Source organism: Dendrobates tinctorius, unplaced genomic scaffold, assembly GCF_039654945.1.
Source record: "Dendrobates tinctorius isolate UK_male_01 unplaced genomic scaffold, ASM3965494v1 ptg000293l, whole genome shotgun sequence".
NCBI lineage: Eukaryota > Metazoa > Chordata > Amphibia > Anura > Dendrobatidae > Dendrobates > Dendrobates tinctorius.
Genome location: NW_027361960.1, coordinates 7,812,787 through 7,836,491, shown reverse-complemented (window position 1 = coordinate 7,836,491; position 23,705 = coordinate 7,812,787). Strand labels below are relative to the sequence as shown.

At 40.4% G+C, this 23,705-nt stretch overlaps 1 protein-coding gene across 3 annotated transcripts in view; it reads right to left on the bottom strand.

Moving 5' to 3' along the window:
- Nucleotides 1-23,705, bottom strand: part of FMN2 (formin 2) — a 631,532-nt gene that overhangs the window by 313,742 nt on the left and 294,085 nt on the right. For all 3 annotated transcript variants that reach the window (XR_012226894.1, XM_073560097.1, XM_073560098.1), the window contains exon 9: nt 22,180-22,271. Coding sequence is in view for 2 of the 3 variants with exons in the window: in XM_073560097.1 (XP_073416198.1) it covers nt 22,180-22,271 (92 nt within the window). In the remaining variant the exon portion in view is untranslated. The remainder of the gene's footprint in view (nt 1-22,179; nt 22,272-23,705) is intronic.

The window sequence follows — 23,705 nt, the reverse complement described above, 5'->3', positions numbered from 1 at the left end:
GGTTTTATCAAATTTTTGAGTTGCCCATATTAGTGTATCTAGTTACATAAATGATCAATTTAAGGTATGATAACTTTAGCTAAAACATATATTTTATACAGTATATGCTTGGCTGAACTTTATTGCATGATTGACTTTATTGGGGTGGGTTTTATTGTCAATGCATACAGGATGATTCAGTTTTTGTATGGTCTCTTTTTCTCCCTTTCACTGTCCCCCCTCTTTTTTCCTTTTTCTTTTTTCTTTATTTTTTTCCCCATTTTTCCTGTCTCTTCTTTCCCCCCTCTCCCCCTAACTTTCTTTGCACATATATACATTCTTTGTTCACTGGTATGTTTTGCAGCAAAGTTTCTTTTGTATGAATGCAATATTTATTTTTAATTTATTACTTCTTTTTTTATTTCTTTTATATTATTTTTCATCTTTTCACCAGTAAGTCTCACGGTTTTATTATTTATTTTTTTTTAAAAAATTCAATTGTATCTTTAATCAATTACTACTTATTATTAAATATTATATTTTTTATTATTTATGATTTATTTTTTTAATGTTTTGGCACATATTTTCACATGTTATCATATGTGTTTTTTTGAGATTATGTGAAATATGATATATACAGTGGGGCAAAAAAGTATTTAGTCAGTCAGCAATAGTGCAAGTTCCACCACTTAAAAAGATGAGAGGCGTCTGTAATTTACATCATAGGTAGACCTCAACTATGGGAGACAAACTGAGAAAAAAAAATCCAGAAAATCACATTGTCTGGTTTTTTTTTCATTTTATTTGCATATTATGGTGGAAAATAAGTATTTGGTCAGAAACAAAATTTCATCTCAATACTTTGTGATATATCCTTTGTTGGCAATGACAGAGGTCAAACGTTTTCTGTAAGTCTTCACAAGGTTGCCACACACTGTTGTTGGTATGTTGGCCCATTCCTCCATGCAGATCTCCTCTAGAGCAGTGATGTTTTTGGCTTTTCGCTTGGCAACACGGACTTTCAACTCCCTCCAAAGGTTTTCTATAGGGTTGAGATCTGGAGACTGGCTAGGCCACTCCAGGACCTTGAAATGCTTCTTACGAAGCCACTCCTTCGTTGCCCTGGCGGTGTGCTTTGGATCATTGTCATGTTGAAAGACCCAGCCACGTTTCATCTTCAATGCCCTTGCTGATGGAAGGAGGTTTGCACTCAAAATCTCACGATACATGGCCCCATTCATTCTTTCATGTACCCGGATCAGTCATCCTGGCCCCTTTGCAGAGAAACAGCCCCAAAGCATGATGTTTCCACCACCATGCTTTACAGAAGGTATGGTGTTTGATGGATGCAACTCAGTATTCTTTTTCCTCCAAACACGACAAGTTGTGTTTCTACCAAACAGTTCCAGTTTGGTTTCATCAGACCATAGGACATTCTCCCAAAACTCCTCTGGATCATCCAAATGCTCTCTAGCAAACTTCAGACGGGCCCGGACATGTACAGGCTTAAGCAGTGGGACACGTCTGGCACTGCAGGATCTGAGTCCATGGTGGCGTAGTGTGTTACTTATGGTAGGCCTTGTTACATTGGTCCCAGCTCTCTGCAGTTCATTCACTAGGTCCCCCCGCGTGGTTCTGGGATTTTTGCTCACCGTTCTTGTGATCATTCTGACCCCACGGGGTGGGATTTTGCGTGGAGCACCAGATCGAGGGAGATTATCAGTGGTCTTGTATGTCTTCCATTTTCTAATTATTGCTCCCACAGTTGATTTCTTCACTCCAAGCTGGATGGCTATTGCAGATTCAGTCTTCCCAGCCTGGTGCAGGGCTACAATTTTGTTTCTGGTGTCCTTTGACAGCTCTTTGGTCTTCACCATAGTGGAGTTTGGAGTCAGACTGTTTGAGGGTGTGCACAGGTATCTTTTTATACTGATAACAAGTTTAAACAGGTGCCATTACTACAGGTAATGAGTGGAGGAAAGAGGAGACTATTAAAGAAGAAGTTACAGGTCTGTGAGAGCCAGAAATCTTGATTGCTTGTTTCTGACCAAATACTTATTTTCCACCATAATATGCAAATAAAATGAAAAAAAAACAGACAATGTGATTTTCTGGATTTTTTTTTCTCAGTTTGTCTCCCATAGTTGAGGTCTACCTATGATGTAAATTACAGACGCCTCTCATCTTTTTAAGTGGTGGAACTTGCACTATTGCTGACTGACTAAATACTTTTTTGCCCCACTGTAACTTTCACATTTCAGTAATTGTTTTCACATACACACACCCACACTCTTGATTCACTCTTATATTCACTCCCATCACTTTTTCACTGCATACACACATTAGTTTTCCATTCACTTTCACTTTATACGCTCATTATTTGTACTTTGTTATACACCTTTATTCTGATTTATTTATATTCATATATTTTTCATACACACACTGCATCTCAATATGCCTCTAATCCTTAACATCCGTGTTGCCCTTTTCCATCATGGCTGCGTGGTCATTGTGCGGTGCCATCACATGTGCGTGCTCCTCTCTTGCGTCTGCTCAAGTGACCGGCGTTGCTGAACTGCAACCTTAGTCGCACTTTGATGACGCTCGTCCTGTGTTGGTGGTGACGGCGGATCGCGTGCATGTGATGTGTGCAGCGCCCGATAATGTGATGCCCCTGATTGCAGGTAACTGCAGCTGTGGAGGACCTGTATTACTACCTCATGCCCGCTCCACTTCACTCCCTGACGAAGCGGTTTGAAACGCATGTTGGAGTTTGTGGAGGGGGATGTGGTGTGCACTATCAGGTGCTGGTATGTATTCACTTACTCTCAGGTTCAATGTATGGGTTTAATAGTATCCATTGTGTTATAACTTACACACTATGTAATTAAATCTTGTACATTTTGATTTGGGAATCATGCAATGTATTTATGTGCAATGTACTGGGTCATAGTCTGATCAGTCTTTATTACAAATTGACTCTGTTTGATATATCAATTTCTTATTTTACTTTTTATCTGATCAAATCATGCATGAACATTATACTTTCCACGAAGCACTTTTTCTATGATTACCCTATACCCTTAATCATGCAGTAGTTTTTGCTCTTATCTACAGTTATTGATACCAGTTGTTTCATATTGTATCATTTTGACAATTATGAATTGATAGTTTAATTATTTCTGCACACCTGTCCCCCCTCTTATTTTGTATATTGCAATTATCTATTATATTTTTATTTTTCTTTCTTTCTCTATTTTTATGGTGCTATGGTGTATAATGTGTTAATTAAATCTAGCATACTTTTAATAACTTTGATTGTCTTTGCCTAATTTTTGGAACAATGGTTTGTGGATTTTCAGTAAAGTTTGTTCATAGGCATGTATGCAGGTTGCAGTATGCAGTATGTATTTAGGTTCAAAAATCCCTCATTAATGAACATTAATGTGACCAGTATCAAGAGGACACTAAACCATGTGTGCATGACAGAATTGCAAGGACAAAGCCACTGCTCTCTGTAAAGTACATTGCTGTCCATGTGCATTGCTGAGGAGCACCAGACAAACCAGTAATATATTGGAACATTTTTTTTAGATGTATGAAACCAAAATTCAGTTTTTTATTTACATGAGAAGTGTTTGGAGAAAAAAAAACACTGCATTACGGGAACTGTGAAACACAGTGGTGGTTGTATCATGACAAAACATTACCAGTTTTGCTACATCTGGGTCAGGACAACTTGCCATCATTGTTTAAACAATGAATTCTGAATTATATCAGCAAATTCTAAAGAAAATTATCAGGATATCTGTCCATGAGCTTAATGTCTAGAGAACATAGGTCATGCAGCAATAAAACATTTTACAAAAGAATGGGTATGGAAGAATAAAGTTACAGTTTTGGAATGTCCTGACTATAGATGAGCAGATTGTTCTGCAGAGGACTGACTTCCAGTCAAATTTCCTAAAAACTCTGCAAATCAACTTAACGCCCTGCTGAAAACTTAGAATGAAGGCTAACATCAGGCACATTACATGGTCTAGAGCTGTCAATCAAGTGTTTTTTCAGAGTCTTGGTTGAGGAATGTGCGGATCTGGTAGATATTTTTCAGTTGGATTCAGCAGGAGGTAGAAAAGGCTTGGATATGTGGTTTGAAGGAGAGATCAGAGTCAACGATTACCCCGAGGCAGTGAGCGTGCGGGACTGGGGAGTGGAAAGCCATTGACTTTGATGGATAGGTCTGTTGGGGGAGTTGAGTTAGACGGAGGAAAGTTGATGAATTCTGTTTTAGCCACGTTAAGTTTTAGAAATCCAGCAGAGAAGAAAGATAAAAATAGCAGACAGACATTGTGGGATTCTGGTTAGTAAGGAGGTGATATCGGGTCCAGAGGGGTAGATCTGTGTGTCATCAGCATAGAGGTGATACTGAAAGAATTGGGACTCTATGAGCCATCCCAGGTTTAGAGGTGTAGATGGCGAAGATTAGGGGACCTAAGAGTTAACCTTGGGGGATGCCGACAGATAGGGGGCGAGATGAGGAGGTGGTGTGTGAGTTGGAGATGCTGAATGTCCGGTCTGTTAGGTATGAGGAGATGAAAGATAGAGCCAAGTCTGTGATGCCAAGAGATGATAGAATCCGTAGTAAGAGGGAATTGTCCACTGTGTCGAAGGATGATGGTAGGTCCAGGAGGAGGAGAACAGAGTAGTATTGATTGGATTTGTCTGTTAGTAGGTCATTGGTGACTTTAGTCAGGGCAGTTTCAGTGGAATGGCATGGTCAGAATTCAGATTGCAAGCGGTTGAAGAGGGAGTGGGAGGAGAGGTGGAAGTTCAAATGGATGTGCTGTTCCAGTAGTTTTGAGGCATAAGGAAGAAGTGATATGGGGCGATAGCTAGAAAGAGAGGATGGGTCAATGGAGGGCTTTTTTGAGGATGTTTTGATTGAGGCATGTTTGAAGCATGAGGGGAAGACACTAGTTGTTAGTGATAGAGTGAAGAGGTGGTTTAGGGTTGGGATGAAGACTGTGGTTAGGTTTGGGAGGATTTGGAACAGGATCGGGTCAAGTCCACAGGTAGTCAGAAGTCATTTGGAGAGAAAAAAGGAAAGTTGATCTTCTGTAATGGTGGATAAGCTGGTTTTGGAGGAGGAGGGCTGAGTAGTTATGAGGAGGAGCTGTGGGGGCTGTAGGCCAAAGCTTTCTCTGATGTTATCGGTCTTATGCTTGAAGAATGAGGCAAAGTCTTTAGCTTAGATGAGAGGAGAGGGAGGAGGCCCTGGGGGATGAAGGAGAAAATAGAAAGCTGTTTAGGGTTGTGACATAGGGAGGATATAAGAGCTGAAAAGAATGTTTGTTTTGCTGCAGTGAGCTTGGACTTTAAAGTAATGAGAGACTGTTTGAATAAAACTCCAATATTTACTGTCGCAACTGTTTATCCCTTTCCCATATGGATAGTTCTGCTTCATGTCACTTGTCTTATTTACTGTATTATCAATGTGACCTGTTGTGTATAAATATGTGAGTCTTCAGTTTTTGTATTCTACTATGCCTGATGAAGAGACCTGAATGGTCTTGAAAGCTTACCATCTTTTCAGTTGAACAGTGTAGGCATAGGAGGTCAGTGCACACAGCTCAATCAACATAGGGATAGAGAAAGGACTAATCTGATTGCTGTGTACTACTTCAATGCTGAAGTAGATTTAGGCTGTGTGCCCATGAAAGCGTTTTTTTCACGTTTGTCCCGGTCAAAACGCTTCAATAACACATAGAAGAAGCATCCCATTCATTTTAAATGAATTCCGCACTTTTTGTGCACACTGATGTTTTTTCCGTGCAAAAAATGCTTAGCAGTAAAAAAAGCAGCATGCTCATTAATTTTGCGGAAAAGTCCGCTTTTTTAGCTATTTTTTATGAGTCAGAAAACGTGCGTAAACAACGCATCAAAAGCGCGTGTTTTTTCCGCAGAAAACGCGCAAAAAATGTGCGTTTTCTGGGAAGGAGTCCGGTTTTGAAGCAGAAATTTTCTGCATAAGTGGGCACATAGCCTCAAAATGGAAGTGCTAGTTTCAGTTTGTGAATACTAACCCAATGATGATTCAAGCGATATAAGTAGACTGTGAATTGATTGAATTGAGATACTGTATACTGCAGTAACAGCACTATAATAACAGGCTTTTTTTTATTCTTCACACACTCCAAACAAGTAGGGAAGTGTTAAGCCCCTTAGTGCTAATTTTGCTACTAAAAACAAAGTCCTGTATCCAATGCTTGTGTATCACAGAAAGTGTGCTCCCTGAATACTAAGAGGGGAAAACTAAATATATATCTAAATTATCATGGGGTTACTGTAACAGAGAGGAGCCAGAAGAACACAGCTTCTAATTGCTCTTACTCCTGCGCTGAAAAGAAGCACTCCACCTTTTTTTTTAAATGGTGTTAATTTCTTTTGGCAAAACAGGGGTGAACTAGCCATGTTGGGAGCTCTGTGAGTCTGAGCTCTCAGCTGAGCTTAGTTAGCCACTCCTATCCCCATTATAATCTGGGTCCTGACTGAAACCCATGTCAGAGCTAGCTTATGCTGCATGGCTTGGAGAGGTGTTTATATGAGATGTTTGGAGGAGTTATCTGTGACTGTTGTGTGGGTTTGTAAGTGTGATAATTCCCTTCCCTCTCCTTTCTTTGGTTTTTCCCTGTCCTCCACTCCCTGGTGCATTCCTCTGAATATGTGAGTGAATATTTGTATGCCTGGTATTTTCAGTTATCCTTGTTCGTGCTGCCTTGTTTGTCGGGTAGGGACAGGGAAGGAGCCCCTGGTCCCGGATCACCCAGCAGTTGAGTCATGACATATATGTTATTGCTTTTTTACATCTAGTAGAGAAATTTTCAGCACCTCTTACCATCCATTTACATCTAGCCAGATATGTGGAAGTCACTTGGACATTAATAATGCTGTATTGACATTACTGATCTCAAAATAGGTTCAATATACTCCAAGGAAATCTTAGAGTGTTACATGTATATTTTCTGCACAGTCGGAGGCTTTTTAACAATTTGAGCTGCAACAAATACAGGGTGGGCCATTTATATGGATACACCTAAATATAATGGGAATGGTTAGTGATATCAACTTCCTGTTTGTGGCACATTAGTATATGGGAGGGGGAAAATTTTTCAAGATGGGTGGTGACTAGGGCGGCCATTTTGAATTCAACTTTTTTTTTCAATGGGAAGAGGGTCATGTGACACATCAAACTCATTGAGAATTTCACAAGAAAAACAATGGTGTGCTTGGTTGTAATGTACGTTTATTCTTTGATCAGTTATTTACAAGTTTCTCTTTGTTTACAGCTATTGACATGTCGCAGAAGTTAACACGTGAGGAGAAGATATAAATTGTGTTGATGTCTGGTGAACGCAGTAGCCGGGTCATTGCAGCAGATTTCAATGCAAGACACCCTACGCAAGAAAACTGTCACCATTCCCATTTTATTTAGGTGTATCCATATAAATGGCCCACCCAAAAAAGTTTGCCTCATCACTGAACATAATGTTCTGTGTAAACTGAGGGTCCTGTTCCAATTTTTGCTTTGCCCATTTTGCAAATTCAGTGCGCCAATATGGGTCACCAACCATTCCAATTTTATTTAGGTGCATCCATATAAATGGCCCACCCTGTATATTTGATGGAAATCAAATTTTGGGGAAAATTCAGCATAGCGGGCGAATTTGAATTTCAGATGTCTCGCTCATCTCTATTCCTGACCTGAATCCTATAAATATGATACAGAAGGACCTGGAGAGAGCAATTAATAGGAGAACCCATGAACATAACAGTTGAAGCTAGTTTGCAGGGAACAGTGGGTTAAAATACATTCAAGCCAATATGCAGGGCAAATCGACAATTACCAGACATATTTAGAACCTATTAATGCAGCGAAAGGGGTTCTCATCAAATACATAAAGCAAATGGTTCACATACTTTTGCCACACACAAACATGATATTGCATAATTTTCCTGATTTAAAAAATTACAAAGTTTAATGCTTTTTTTGAATCATTTGTTTTATTTAGTTATCTTTATCTACTTTTAGAACATTTGTGAAAATCTGATGTAGTTTTAGGTTGAAGTTATGCTGAACTATGGAAAATTCTGGAAGGTTAACAAAATTTCAAGCACCACTGTAACTCCACTGCTCACCTGAACATATTTGCTATGAGATGTAGAGAGTACAAGTAGAAACAAGTAACCACTAATTGACAGCCATAAACAATAAAAACAATATTAACCCCTTTATGATCTTTGACGTATCCATATGTCCATGTTGACTGATATTTAACGATCTTAGTCGTATGGATACGTCATATCTTTAATGCAGCAGCACCACCACCGCAGTCGCGGTGATCACATTAATGTTCCGCCGCCAACTTATCACAGGCCAAATGGAGTCGCTGTCCTGGGGAGAGGCGACGACCTCCTGCAACTACTATCGCTGTGATTGGCTGTTCAATTCTGAACAGCCCAATCGCAGTATTTATCAGTGTTTCAGGCAATTAGATTGCCTGAAACACTGATGTCCAGCCTACGATCGGTGCTGTAAGAGCAGGCTGATGGCTACCAATGCCAGACTCACCAGGACCAGGTCTGTTTGGTGTGATTAACAATGACATTGATCACACCAACCAGGGCGCACAGACGTGATGTGACCTGGCAGTGACCACCCTGTACTTCTTCATTCTAGCTATGGATTTGTATAGGGCAGTCACTCTGTCACTCTCTGCGCCATGCTGGGCCTAGTGGTGGCATAAAAGTCTGTGCCATCACACTTACTGCTGCTGCCTGTGGTCATGTTGCTGAACAAGAAGAAGAAAGAAGAGTTCCTGGTCTCACCTGAATCCCCCTCTCTCACCTACCCCCCTTTTTCCCCTCTCCCCAATACTCCCTTCTGCCACCGAGCACTGATCAGTACCTGATCACTCAACTTTTGGCAGTTTTTTTTCTTTTTTTTGCGTCTTGCAGTTGGAGAGCACTGATCAGTGACACAAATCAGTGATCAACATCAGTGCTCACTGTTTCGCAAAACATTTTTTTTGTCCCTGTCCATTTTTCTCCCTCCTCTCCCCTTTTCACCACCTTCCTGCGTGCGTACTGCAGTCGCCAAGTCCCTGATCAGGCATATACCACTGGCTAGCACCCATGCTCATTTGTGGCAAGGACTTTTTTTTCTTTCCTGTCTGTTTTTTTATCCCATTTTTGCACCACATCCATGTGTGTGACCTAGAGACGTTGAGGGCCATTCAGTGACGAACATCACTGACAGGCCTCCTGGGTTTTTTTTTGGGGGGGGGTGAAAAAAGTATTTAGTGAAAAATCATTTTGATTAGTTGATAGGACTAGATTAGGGACAGTAAAAATATACTGTAGCAATTGGTGTTTACTACAGTATTTTTACTGAATTGAGTTAGTGTCAGATAGTAAAGGGTAAAAATATACAGTAGTAATCGTCAAGTACTACAGCATTTTTTATTGAATTGAGTTAGTGTCAGATAGTAGAGTAAAAATATACTGAAGCAATCATCTACTAGAGTATTTTTTACTGAATTGAGTGTCAGATAATAAACAGTAAAAATATACCGTAATAATCGTTGTCTACTTTGGTATTTTTTACTGAATTAGTTAGTGTCCGGGCAGAAAAAAAGAATCATCCATGCGTCCTACAGCTGTCGAGTACCGATCATCACTGATGTACAACAGTGATCAACCTCCGGTTATTGCTTTTCTTCTTTTATTGTTTTCTTGCTTTTTTATATAAAACAAGTTTACACCAAGCACTCACACACACCTGAATAAAAGTTGGCACTCATACAAACACCACATATGTAAAAAAAATCCTACTTGTCCCAAACCCAGTGTTCAGCGGAGGAGGCAAATGTCTTCCTTGTCTCCAACACTGATAGTCAGAGCATCCCACATTCCTTTATTTTTACTCCTCCTCTTCCTCAAGTGATGCTGATCTGCCAAGCAGATGCCTCACTCTTACTGAACCTGTATGGACCTCACCTCTTGAAAATTATCAGCCACTGATTCTTGATTTTGTGCCAAAGTCAGAAATCAAATTTGACACCACTAGCCTGTCAGAAATGGTCTTTTTCAGAGTGTTTTTCTTTGAGGATATTGTAAACCTCATGATGGCCCAAACAAATTTGTATGTCAAGCAATTTTTGGCACAAAATTGCCCTTCATCATTTTTTAACTGGAATCCTGTAAACAGAGTAGAATTTGTGAAGTTTTGAGGCCTCGTCCTTCATATGGGAACTTCGGCAATATTGGAGTGTTGATGTTTTATACAACACTCCATTACTCCCGCATGGCCATGACCCATGATCAAAAAATTTTTGGCACTCAACTCGTTGCAAAGATGAAGAATTTTTATTTGCAGTCACAAATATAGACATTTCGGCTGTATCAACTAGCCTTCATCAGTAAACAAGACTGCTCCTATCTCTAGAATTTTCTGGACATCTGTAGATTTCAAAGAGAAGGGGTAGTAGAGAAATATTCCAAATGAGATCATATACAGGATTACTAGATCTGTGACTTTGAAAAGCTCCAAAGGTTGCACCAACCAGAAGTTGGCATAAACATCCTATGGTTATGCCTGAAGGGAATTGTCCCAAAGGGGATTACTTGTGGGATTGTTAAATCCTGTGACTCATAGAAAACCCCAATTTCGTGCTGTAAGAACAGCAGCTGGCTGTAGTTTCAAATGTCTGTCATTGGTGGGTGGCAGCAGGACCTGTGTGAACACGGCATCCACCGTTTTGATTATTCTATACTGGTGTGGGAACCTTCTTTTGTGCACCGACACACCTGTGCCACGTTATACTATTGATTGGCCATGACCCATAAACATTTGGAAAAAACATACAAAAATGTTTGCAATACAGTAAGAATGCACGGTGTCCTCCCAAGATAACCCCAACTTTGACCGTCTTTTCAAAGTTGGATGTTGTGAGTTCATTTTCCCCTTCACCATTGAGGTCTGATGAACTCCCTCTTCTGGTGAAGGAAGGTAGTGAGGCTGATTACCAAACAGCTGAGCAGAATGATGATGACTGGGTGACTGGAATTGCTGACTGGATATAAGGCAGCCGACGCCCTTCTGCCTTGCAGGTGATTTCTCTGAGGGATTCTTGGAGACCAGTCTGATTCCTGCTCCTCAAAAGCTAAGTTTTCTGCTCTGCTTTTTGCATTTTTGTTTTGGTTTTGTTTTGCCTTGTTTTGCTGGATTTCTGCCATTCCCTGCTGGGGTGAGCTGAATTCCTTTTTGCTCTGTCTTCAGAAAATACCTGAGTACTGATATAGTCTTTTTTGAAGCCTAGCATCTTCAGGGCCTTTTTCCCTATCAGTCTGTTGGCTCTTGTTTCGATAGGGTTTTGGCGGATTGCAGACAGCAGCTTTCCTATCCTGTCCTATTTAGTTAGCTTGGGCCCCATCATTTGCTCAGCCTATCTTTCTATCTGTGTGAGTGTTTTTTCATCTTGCTTCACCATCATAACATGTTGGGGGCTGCCTATTGCTTTGGGGTCTGCTCTGGGGCAGTTTAGATTTCCCTTTCTGTCTTTAGGCTATGTAGTTCTCCGGCTGTGATCGAGGGGTCTAGGGCACCGTAGGAACCCCCCACGGCTACTGCTAGTTGTTGTTGTTAGGTTCAGGGGTCTGCAATCCGATAGCTGCCAACTTCTCTGGTTTTCTGGACTTAGCTAGTATTTCTGTTTTTGCCTCCTACGGTGACTCATTCATAACAGTTGGATATCAATGAGCACTTCAGCAATAAGTTTGTTGAGGTGTACTTTCCCCAAAGGGACATCTGCCTGGATGAGTTCCTAATCCATTCCAAGGGAAGGCTTAAATTCCAGCAATACTTGCCCAGTACGGAATTAAGCTGTACAAACTGTTTGAGAGTACCTCAGGGTACATCCACAAGTTTAGATTTTATGAAGGGACGGACTCCAGGATTGAACCCCCTGAATGTCCCCCTGTCCTGGGATTGAGTGGGAAAATTGTGTGGGATTTGGTGCACTCACTGCTGGATGAAAGTTATCACCTCTATGTAGATAACTTTTATACCTGCATCCCACTCTTCCAGTCTGTCTCTTCGCGAGCTACAGATGCCTGTGGTACCGTCCACAAAAATCAGGCTTCTCTAAGAAGCTAATTGGGCAGCTGATCAGAAAGGGTGAGCGCAGAGCCCAATGTAGCAACAACATGCTGGTGGTCAAGTACAAGTGTAGGTACGTGTGCCGACTGAGGGGTGGTCCTTCTTCCGCCGCAAAGAGACTTAAGACAGACACCGATGTGCGTTCAAAAGGTCCTCTTTAATGGCCGTCCTCTCGACGACCCGCAGCACCATGCAGCAGCTGTTTGACTGCGCAGCACCACACAGCAGTTGCTCGACTCCGCACACAGGCCCGCGTACCTTCACTTCCTTCCTTTTCCTAATTGACGTCCCTCGTGGATCTTTCACTGTGGCTGCCCTAGGCCTACCACCACAGCGCTTCACCTGTCCGAGTCCGTCCGTCTGGTACCCCCGGGCCTCCTCTGTTCTGCGGCTTCTCCCATCAGAGCCACCCCCTGACCGTCTCTGTTATCAGCCCCTTCTGGAGCTTCTTCTCGGTCTCTCTCTCCCTTCAGTCTTCTCTCCTGAGCTCCTCTCCCCGGACTGACTTCTTCTGGAACTCTCTACCCCTTCTTATATTCCCTCTCTCTGGGAATTCCCCTCTAGAGCTCCTGTAACCCCGCCCCCATGACTCTGCGGTTTCATAGCCTTAAGCTGATGTAAAGCCCTTTTCTCACTGCTCTCTGCTGCCATCTTGTGGCCAAGCTACAGTATTACACCTCCTTCTGTTTCTGCTGTCTTTAGTCTCCCCCTAGTAGCCAAACCTAGTACTTCACCATCTTTCTCCTATTTCTAGCTGTCTCCCACCTTCATATCCAGCAGTCCACATCAAGCACACTGTACATTACCCTCCTGCTGCAGACAGGTCCATAGGTCAGTCCACTTCCCCTACACTAGAACAAGAGGGATGTCCTTTTCTTGACCACCAAACATGGTATGGCAGTACCCCCACCATTGTACGAGGTACAGATCCACAAGCCACACAGTGTACTGGGGAACATCAAGAACATAGAGGGAATAGATCTCTCTGATCAAGTCCTCCCACCATATACTGCCATGAGAAAAGCCAAGGTGTGGTACAAGAAGCTGGCCTCACACATCATACAGATGGCAATGCACAACGCTTTCGTATTATTACAATGCACAGTCCAGACTGGTATGTAGTACCTTCCCTTCCAAAAGGTATTGATCAATTCCCCAATCTTTGGAGATCAGGAAGGAGGGGGCCCCAGTATTTCTGGAACTGAAGGTGCTTGTTTCATACAAGGCCAGCATTTCCCTGAGGAGGTCTCTCAAAGCACAAAAAAGGAAGGTTGCAAAAGAGGTGCTGAGTGTGTTACAGAAGGGGAACATGCAAGGATAGCATTTATCAATGTGACACCTGCCCCAACAAACCTGGCCTGTGTATAAAAGAATGTTTCAGACTGTACCACACATCCATGGACTACTAAATTAATTGCTGACCTACACAACTCTCGTATGCCAACCTTACGAACTCTACACTGCTCATGTATACCAACGTGATGCACTCTACACAACTTACGTATGTCACTACATTATAAAATTCACATGTCAGGAAACAGTAGATCAGTACCAAAATGGAGTCACTTGTGGGGCATTTACATTGTTTAGGCACGTCAGGGGCTCTTGAAACGCGACAGGACACCCACAGACCATTCCATCAAAGTATTGCATTCCAAAACGTCACTCCTTCCCTTCCAAGCCCTGCTGTGTGCCCAAAAAGTGGTTTTCCTCCACATATGAGGTATCAGCATACTCAGGAGAAATTACACATTTGGGGTACAGTTTCTCTTGTTGCCCTTGGGAAAATAAAAATATTTGGGACTAAAAGATAATTTTTGGGGAAAAAATATGATTTTTTTTTTATTTTCACAGCTCTACATTATAAACTTCTGTGAAGTACCTGGGGGGGGGTTCAATGTGCTCACTACAGATCTGGGTAAGTTACTTGAGGGGTCTAGTGTCCAAAATGGGTGTTGCGCTGTGACGGTCTTTGGATAGGAAAGGGGGGCCTCAAACTATCCCTTGAACTGGGACCATAACTTTCCCTCTTCAGGGGGTACTCTTAAAGGTAGAAAAGCCCATGTTTCTGACCTTCCTGTTCCCCTATTAATGTCCTAAGCAATCGCCCCCTCACCAGGAGGCATGGGACAGAAGTGTTAGTGTATATACACATAAGATAAATAGGGATAACAAAAAGCAACTTAAATACAAAAACACTCATCAAGGATATAGAGGAATAAAGGGAAGGAGGGAAGGATAAGAAAGTACAAACCAAATGGGAATAGGTATTGGAGATAGCATACACCCCAAAACAGCAGACAACAATCTCCAGCAGCAACTTTGAACTCCAACTTCAGCACGCCAACTCCATCAAGCCAGGAGGCAAAACTTCACAGGCAGGGATGAGAAGGTCTGGCCAGGTTTTATAGAGAGAGAAAACAAGCAGGCCAGGAGCAGCTGTGAGATGAAGGTGCATATCTTTAAACAGCATACAAAGAGACATTAGTCTCTTCAGAACCAAAGGAAACAAAAACCATTTAATATGAGGAACAAAACACACAGGCTAAATAGAAGATCTGCGATTCACAGTAAGTAAAGATCCTCTAACCCCAGATCTACCAGGAGGACGTGACACACTCGTGACAATGAGGTCACTTGTGGAGGGTTTCCACTGTTTAGGCACATCAAGGGCTCTACAAACACTACATGGCATCAGGTCTCAATTCCAGCCAATTTTGCATTCAAAAAGTGAAATGGTGCCCCTTCCCTTCTGAGCCCTGCCGTGCGCTCAAACACTGGTTTTCCCCCACATATGGGGTATCTGCATGTTCAGGAAGCATTGCACTACAAATTTTGAACAACTTATAAAAAGCATCTGCTGAAACACATAGTTTTAGGGGGGTAAAAATTTTTTGTCTATACATGTAACATTATTGAATTCATTAAATATTGAGGAGTGCTTTGCAAAAACGTCTACTACTGTTCCTTCTACGCTCGCTGGATATCTCCGTTTTTTGCTTGGATACAAATTTTGCTGTCCATTTTTTCCTTAAGTCTTGAAAGCTTGCAATTTGTCACCATCTTTTCAGTTAGCCATTAAAAGGTATCAACCACTGAGGACTTTCAGTTCTAAATATTTTTCTGTCTACTGGCTAACACGGCACAAAGATATATATCTTTCCTGTATCATTTTTTGCTGTTAATCTTGTGAAAATAAAAAACAAATGGATCCAAATTAAAATTTTTGCGAAAAAAGTGAAATGTTCATTTTTTCCTTCAATATTGCTTTATATGAAGCACCTGAAGGGATAATACATTTCTTGAATGTGCTTTTGAGCACCATGTGGGGTACAGTTTTTAGAATGGTGTAACATTTGGGTATTTTCTGTCATATAGACCCCTCAAAGTCACTTCAAATGTGATGTGCTCCCTAAAAAAAATTGTTTTTGTAAATTTTTGCTGGAAAAAAGAGAAATCGCTGGTCAACTTTTAACCCTTATAACTTCTCAACAAAAAAAACATTGTTTGCAAAATTGTGCTGATATAAAATAGACATGTGGGAAATGTTATTTATTAACTATTTTGTGTGACATAACTATGATTTAAGGGCATACAAATTAAATGATCAGTGGGATCCCTTGAAGCATTCCAGAGTTATTACCTCATAAAGTGACACTGGTCAGAATTGTGAAATTGCAAAATTTGGCCTGGTTATGAATTTGCAAACAGGCTTTGGAGGGGTAAAGGGGTTATCAATATATCAATTGTAAAAGAAATGTGGCCTTGTTAGCTTATCACTGTATTATATGTCTCTTGCCGATTTTATAGTTAAATAACTAAAAGAAATCGGAAACTTTGTCTGTTAGTGCAGCTATCCTCACAAACTGACCAGCACACTTGCCAATAAAATTAATGCTGATGGAGGAGCACGTTACAAGACCAGTCTCCTCCAACAGAAAAACATCTTCCCCATTTGAGGTGTTCTACAATTGTAGCTGGCTGATTAATTTGCTCACATGTTCCTCAATTAGCAATTATTTTATGGACAGAAGTCCTGGTTAGTATGGAAGGAAAATTGGCCAAGCCCTTTAACCCCTTTCTGTCATGTGACGTACTATCCCGTCCATGTGCCCTGGGACTTAATTCCCAGGGATGGGATAGTACATCACAGCGATCAGCGGCGCCCACTTGGTGAGCGCCGCTAATCGCGGCTGGGTGTAAGCTGATTATCACAGCTGACACCCGGCACAATGTGTCAGGGGCAGTCACGGACCGCCCCCGACACGTTAACCCCTTGCACACCGCGATCAAACACGATCGCGGTGTACCGGGGGTTAAAGGGAAGCATCGGCAGGGAGGGGGCTCCCTCCGTGCTTCTCTGAGCCCCCCACAGCAGCGCAATGTGCAGCGCTGCTGCGGGGGGCTCCATCCCTGCAGGTCCCCGAATCCAAGATGGCGACGGGGACCTTCGGGGGCCTGCAGGGAGCTGGCTTCCTCAGTGCCTGCAAAACGCAGGCATGAGGAAAGCCAGTGCAGTGCCTGTGACAGATCGCTGATCTGTCACAGTGATCTGTGATGTGACAGATCAGCGATCTGTCACATGACAGCTATGTCCCCCCTGGGACAATGTAATAAAGTTAAACAAAAAAAAAAAAGTGTAAAAATAATTAAAAAAAAAAAAAAATCGCTAAATAAATTAAAAAAAAAATATTCCCTAATAAATTCATTTTTTGGAAATTAAAAAAAAAAAAAAAAAAACAATAAAAGTACACACATTTGGTCCGTAACGACCCGCCCTATAAAACTGTCCCACTAGTTAACCCCTTTAGCGAACCCCTTAAAAATAAAAAACTAAGCAAAAAATAATGATTTATTATCATACCGCCCAACAAAAAGTGCAATAACGTGCGATCAAAAAGACGCATATAAATATCCATGGTACCGCTGAAAACGTCATCTTGTCCCGCAAAAAACAAGCCACCATACAGCATCATCAGCAAAAAAATAAAAAAGTTATAGCTCGCAGAATAAAGCGATGCAAAAATAATTATTTTTTATATAAAATTGTTTTTATTGCATAAAAGCGCCAAAACAAAAAAAAACCTAAATGAGGTATTGCTGTAACCATACTGACCCGAAGAATAAAACCACTTTATCAATTTTTCTGCAGGCGGAACGGTGTAAACGCACCCCCAAAAGAAATTCATGAAACGCTGGTTTTTGTTCATTCTGCGTCCCAAAAATCGGAATAAAAAGCGATCAAAAGATGTCACATGCCCAAAAATGATACCAATAAAAACGTCACCTCGTCCTGCAAAAAATAAGACCTCACATGACTCGGTGGGTCAAAATATGGAAAAATTATAGCTCTCAATATGTGGTGATGCAAAAACTATTTTTACAATAAAAAGCGTGTTTTAGCGTATGACAGCTACCAAACATAAAAACCGCCATAAATAGTAAATCAAACCCCCCCGTTATCGCCCCCTTAGTTAGGGAAAAATAATAAAATTAAAAGAAAATGTATTTATTTCCATTTTCCCATTAGGGCTAGGGTTAGGGCTAGGGTTAGGGCTGAGATTAGCGTTAGGGGTGTGTTGGGGTTAGGGTTGGAGTTATAATTGGGGGGTTTCCACTGTTTGGGCACATCAGGTGCTCTCCAAATGCAACATGGCATCTGATCTCAATTACAGCCAATCCTGCGTTGAAAAAGTCAAACGGTGCTCCTTCCCTTCCAAGCTTTGCCATGCGCCCAAACAGCGTTTTACCCCCACATATGGGGTATTAGCCTACTCAGGAAAAATTGCAAAACAACTTTTTGGGTCCAATTTCTCCTGTTACCCTTAGGAAAATAAAAAATTGGGGGCAAAAATATCATTTTTGTGAAAAAAAATTATTTTTTTATTTTCACGCCCGGGCGTTATAAACTTCTGTGAAGCACTTGGGGGTTCAAAGTGCTCACCACACATCTAGATAAGTTCCGTGGGGGGTCTAGTTTCCAAAATGGGGTCACTTGTGGGGAGTTTCAATAGTTTAGGTACATCAGGGGCTCTCCAAAAGCAACATGACACCCGCAGACCATTCCATCAAATTCTGCATTCCAAAACGTCACTACTTCCCTTCCGAGCCCTGACGTGTGCCAATACAGTAGTTTTCTCCCACATATGGGGTATCAGCATACTCAAGACAAATTTGACAACACCTTTTGGGGTCCAATTTCTCCTGGTACCCTTGGGAAAATAAAAAAATTGTTTGTGGAAAAAATAAGATTTTTTTATTTTCACGCCCGGGCATTATAAACTTCTGTGAAGCACGGGGGGGTTCAAAGCGCTCACCACACATCTAGATAAGTTCCTTGGGGGGTCTAGTTTCCAAAATGGTGTCATTTGTTGGGGTTTTTTACTGTTTTGGTACATTAGGGGCTTTCCAAACGCGACATGGTGTCCAATCTCAATTCCAGCCAAAAACGTCAAATGGCGTTGCTTCCTTTCCGAGCTCTGCCATGCGCCCAAATAGTCGTTTACACCCACATATGGAGTGTCAGCGTACTCAGGACAAATTGCACAATAACTTTTAGGGTCCTGTTACCCTTGGAAAAATAAAAATTGGGGGTGAAAAGATCATTTTTGTGGAAAAAATGATTTTTTAATTGTACGGCTGTACGATATAAACTTCTGTGAAGCCCTTGGGGGTTCAAAGTTATCACCACACATCTAGATAAGTTCCTGGGGGGGTCTAGTTTCCAAAATGGTATCATTTGTTGGGGTTTCCACTGTTTTGGTACATCAGGGGTTTTCCAAACGCGACATGGTGTCCGATCTCAATTCCAGCCAAAAAAGTCAAATGGTGCTGCTTCCCTTCTGAGCTCTGCCATGTGCCCAAATAGTTGTTTACACCCACATATGGAGTATCAGCATACTCAGGACAAATTGCACAATAACTTTTAGGGTCCTGTTACCCTAGCAAAAATAAAAATTGGGGGTAAAAAGATCATTTTTGTGGAAAAAATATTTTTTAATTGTACCGCTGTACGTTATTAACTTCTCTGAAGCCCTTGTGGGTTCAAAGTTCTCACCACATATCTAGACAAGTTCCTTGGGGGGTCTAGTTTCCAAAATGGGGTCACTTGTAGGGGGTTTCCACTGTTTAGGTACATCAGGGGCTCTCCAAACGTGACATGGCGTCCGATCTGAATTCCAGCCAATTTTGCATTGAAAAAGTCAAACGACGCTCCTTCCCTTCTGAGCTCTGCCATGCGCCGAAACAGTGGTTCCCCCCTACATATCAGGTATCAGCGTACACAGGACAAACTGCACAATAACTTTTGCAGTCCAATTTCTCCTGTTACCCTTGGTAAAATAAAAAAAATTGAATCTGAAGTATTTTTTTGTGAAAAAAAGTTAAATGTTCATTTTTTTTAAATATTCAAAAAATTCCTGTGGCGCACCTGAAGGGTTAATACATTTCTTGAATGTGGTTTTGAGCACCTTAAGGGGTGCAGTTTTTAGAATGGTGTCACTTTTGGGTATTTTCTATCATATAGACCCCTCAAAGTGGCTTCATATGTGATGTGGTCCGTAAAAATAAAATGGTGTTGCAAAAAAGAGAAATCGCTAGTCAACTTTTAACCCTTATAACTTCCAAACAAAAAAAAATTTTGGTTCCAAATTGTGCTGATGTAAAGTAAACATGTGGGAAATGTTACTTATTAAGTTTTTTGTGTGCTGTATCTCTGTGATTTAAGGGCATAAAAATTCAAAGTTGGAAAATTGCGAAATTTTAAAAATTTTCGCCAAATTTCCATTTTATTCACAAATAAACGCAAGTTATTTGAATGAAATGTTACCACTATCATGAAGTATAATATGTCACGAGAAAACAATGTCAGAATCATCAGGATCCATGGAACCATTTCAGAGTTATCACCTCATAAAGGGACAGTGGTCAGAATTGTAAAAATTGGCCTGGTCATGAACGTGCAAAGCACCATTGGGGGTTGAGGGGTTAATTTATGTAGTTAAAAGTGCATGTAACGTCTAGTGTGATATTTTCAATCAAAAATTGTGCATGACTTTATTTTCAGAACTTAACCCCTTCACCCACCAGCATTGATGTATCTAGTACCCCTTAAGGGGACTAAAAAATAATAAATATAGTGAAAAGAACTAAAAGAGTTTAAAAAAAAAGTGAAAGAAAAATAAAACAAAAGTTCAAGTCATAGACAGGTTCCTTTCAACTCTAACATTCTATGATTCTGTGATTCCTATTCCCCCATTAAAAATAAAGATACAAAATAAATAAATATATTTGGTATAGTCACATTCAGAGAAGTCCAGTTTATCAAAATATAAAAATAATTAATCCAATCAGTAAACTCCGTGAATGGAAAAAGTTGAAAACTGCAAAAAGTATGTTTTTTTGTCGCTGCAATACCACAAAAATGCTGTAAGAATTGACCAAAATGCCATATCTATCCCTAAATTGTATCAATACAAATATTGTCTGTACCCACAAAAAATAAGCTATCACAGATCTTCATCTAATAGAAAATGAAAACGCTAAGGATCTCGGACAACAGCGACACAACCCCAAAAATGTTTGCTCTTTTTACAAACATCTCATTTTTTTCAACACTACGATAATTAAAAAGATGGACATGTTTGGTATCGCCATAATCATACTAATAAGCAGAATCATTTTGTGATGTCATTTTTTACCACATATTGTACTCTGTAAAAACAATTCTCAAAAAACAATGTCAGAATTGTGTTTTTTTTTCACAATTTCACTGCACTTGGAATTTTTTTCCTGTTTTCCAGTACATGGTGTCATTACACCATACAATTTGTCCCACAAAAAATAAGCCCTCATATGTCTAAGTGGATAAAAAAATAAAAAGTTATGTCTCTGAGAAGAAGGGGAGGAAAAAACAAATACAGAAATTTGACGTGTCGGGAAGGGGATAATTAAAAGGAAGAAGCAAATAGAACAATAATCAAAGTAAATCCAATGTAACATGCTCGGGGAGTGTATAGGGATGTCAGGATGGAGCCTTCTACTGACATCATCTGGGACATTCATGGCGTGAATGGGCAACTGAATTGATGTCCCTGCACAAAAAAATTGCAGGAACTCTAAGCAGGACTAAAGATTTCAACCTTGATGCAGAACTGCTTCCAAAAATCATCCAAAGTCAGTCTAGGTATCCATTTTGGGATCTGACATCGTCACCTGACACACATTTCCTTTCACAACTGCTACACTTCAGATTTAGTGTCCAACACCATACTTAGCATGAGGTACTTCACCAAGCCAACCCCTAGAAAGAGCATTGGCTAGGCCCAACTAAGCGGGACATATGGACAGAAGTTCAAATGAAGTGCTAGATCTTCAGCAAACTCATTTCTCAAACTCAGGTTCAGAGCGTTCCCCAAGGCAAGTCAAAAAAAATCGAGAAGCTGAAGTGCTGTGAGTTTTACATGCTGGTATGTCTCTGAGGGACAGTAAACCACAGAGGCTTAGGTAGGAGGTGCTTCCTTTTATCTCCAGATTTCCTGATCCCAGGGATGCACCTCTCTCTCTGGAGATGCTGTTGTGGTGAGGAGAAAAAAAACACAATGCTTTCATCCTTTGTCAAATTGCTGTAAAAGTTGAAGTGCTTTCCTACAGCCAATAATGATTTTATAAAATATGTCACTAATGTCTGATTATTTTGGACATACTGCTGGAACACCCAATTATACCTCAAATGCCTGAATGTGTAGTCAGTTTTTATTTTAATTTTACTGTGGGTGGGTCTGCCTTCCACTTCTAGCCCAACAGCAATTCAGAAGAAATGGTAGTAAAAAAAAAACCCACCATGGATGCTGTACTTTATCAGTTGCTATCATTTCTACATTTTAGGATTCTAGGTACCGTAACATGATGAGTGATAGCTGTCATTGTTTATTGTGGAAAAACCCTTATAGCCCATTTACCCAGCTAGAGTAACAATTACTTACTGTTCAGGTTTGTCTAGGGGTTTTGAACTATCCTTGTTTTTTGAAGTCTTCACATATTTTTCAATTTTCTCCTGTTCTTCAGAGACAGCTCTCTGTGAATTAAGATCAAACACAAATGTGATGTATGTTTTTTTATTCAAAACTACAAAATAAAAAAGCGTGTTTTCTGCCCTTATACATAGACCATCCTATTCATTTTGTAGGAAATATTGTGAAGGCTGATTTTTTGGGGGTCAAAACAAAAATAAAGTATAGCGAGTCGCATTGTCCGCCGCTGTGAGTGGTACGCCACTGGTTCCTTGAATCTAGCTTTTTCTTTCAATTCTAAGCTCCATACACAAATTTTTGACAAAGCAGGCTAATTTTACAGATTATAAAATTGGTCTACTAGCCATTTACACAAACAGATATTAATATCTTCCTCATCTGTTGTAATTGTCCAAACATGAAACCTTCCAAATTCTTTATAACGGAGTTGTCTTCAGATGAAAAGTCTAATTGGTAACAATAGCAGCTAAATGTTAAATGTGGGTTAATTGGTTTTCCCATACCATCATAATGTTGAGTCAAAAAAAGGCGTAAAAAAGACGTAGAAAAAATTTGACTTCTTTTAAGAAGTTACCATTATCCTTTCTTTACATCAAGTAAAAATAGAATTGATAATTAGAATGGTCCATGGAACAAGTAATTACAAGATCTTGATTAGATGCAGATCAGTAGATAAAAGTAGAAGAAATACACAAGATGCAAATACAGAGAGAGCATTATGGAGACATTATACAGAGAAAATGGCATGTGGACATATCTGTGACGTTTAATTAAAATCCTATATCACCATACACAATACAAACCATAGTATTAACGATGAGTGTGCAAAACTAATAGTCATAAATACAGGACAAACATAGGGAGCCTGCATATACAGTGGGTAAGGAAAGTATTCAGACACCTTTAAATGTTTCACTCTTTGTTTCATTGCAGCCATTTGGTAAATTCAAAAAAGTTCATTTTTGTTCTCATTAATGTACACTCTGCACCCCATCTTGACAGGAAAAATAGAAATGTAGAAATTTTTGCAAATTTATTAAAAAATAAAAACCGAAATATCCCATGATCATAAGTATTCAGACCTTTTGCTCAGACACTCATATTTAACTCACATGCTGTCCATTTCCTTATGATCCTACTTGAGATGGCTCTACTCCTTCATTGGAGGCCAGCTGTGTTTAATTAAACTGATAGGACTTGATTTAGAAAGGCACACACACACACACACCTGTCTATATAAGACCTCATAGCTCACAGTGCATGTCAGACAAAATTAGAATTATGAGGTCAAAGGAACTGGCCAAGGAGCTCAGAGACAGAATTGTGGCAAAGCACAGACCTGGCCAAGGTTACAAAAGAATTTCTGCAGTACTCAAGGTCCTAAGAGCACAGTGACCTTCATAATCCTTAAATAAAAGAAATCTGGGACCACCAGAAGTCTTCCTAGACCTGGTCATCCAGCCAAACTGAGCAATCGT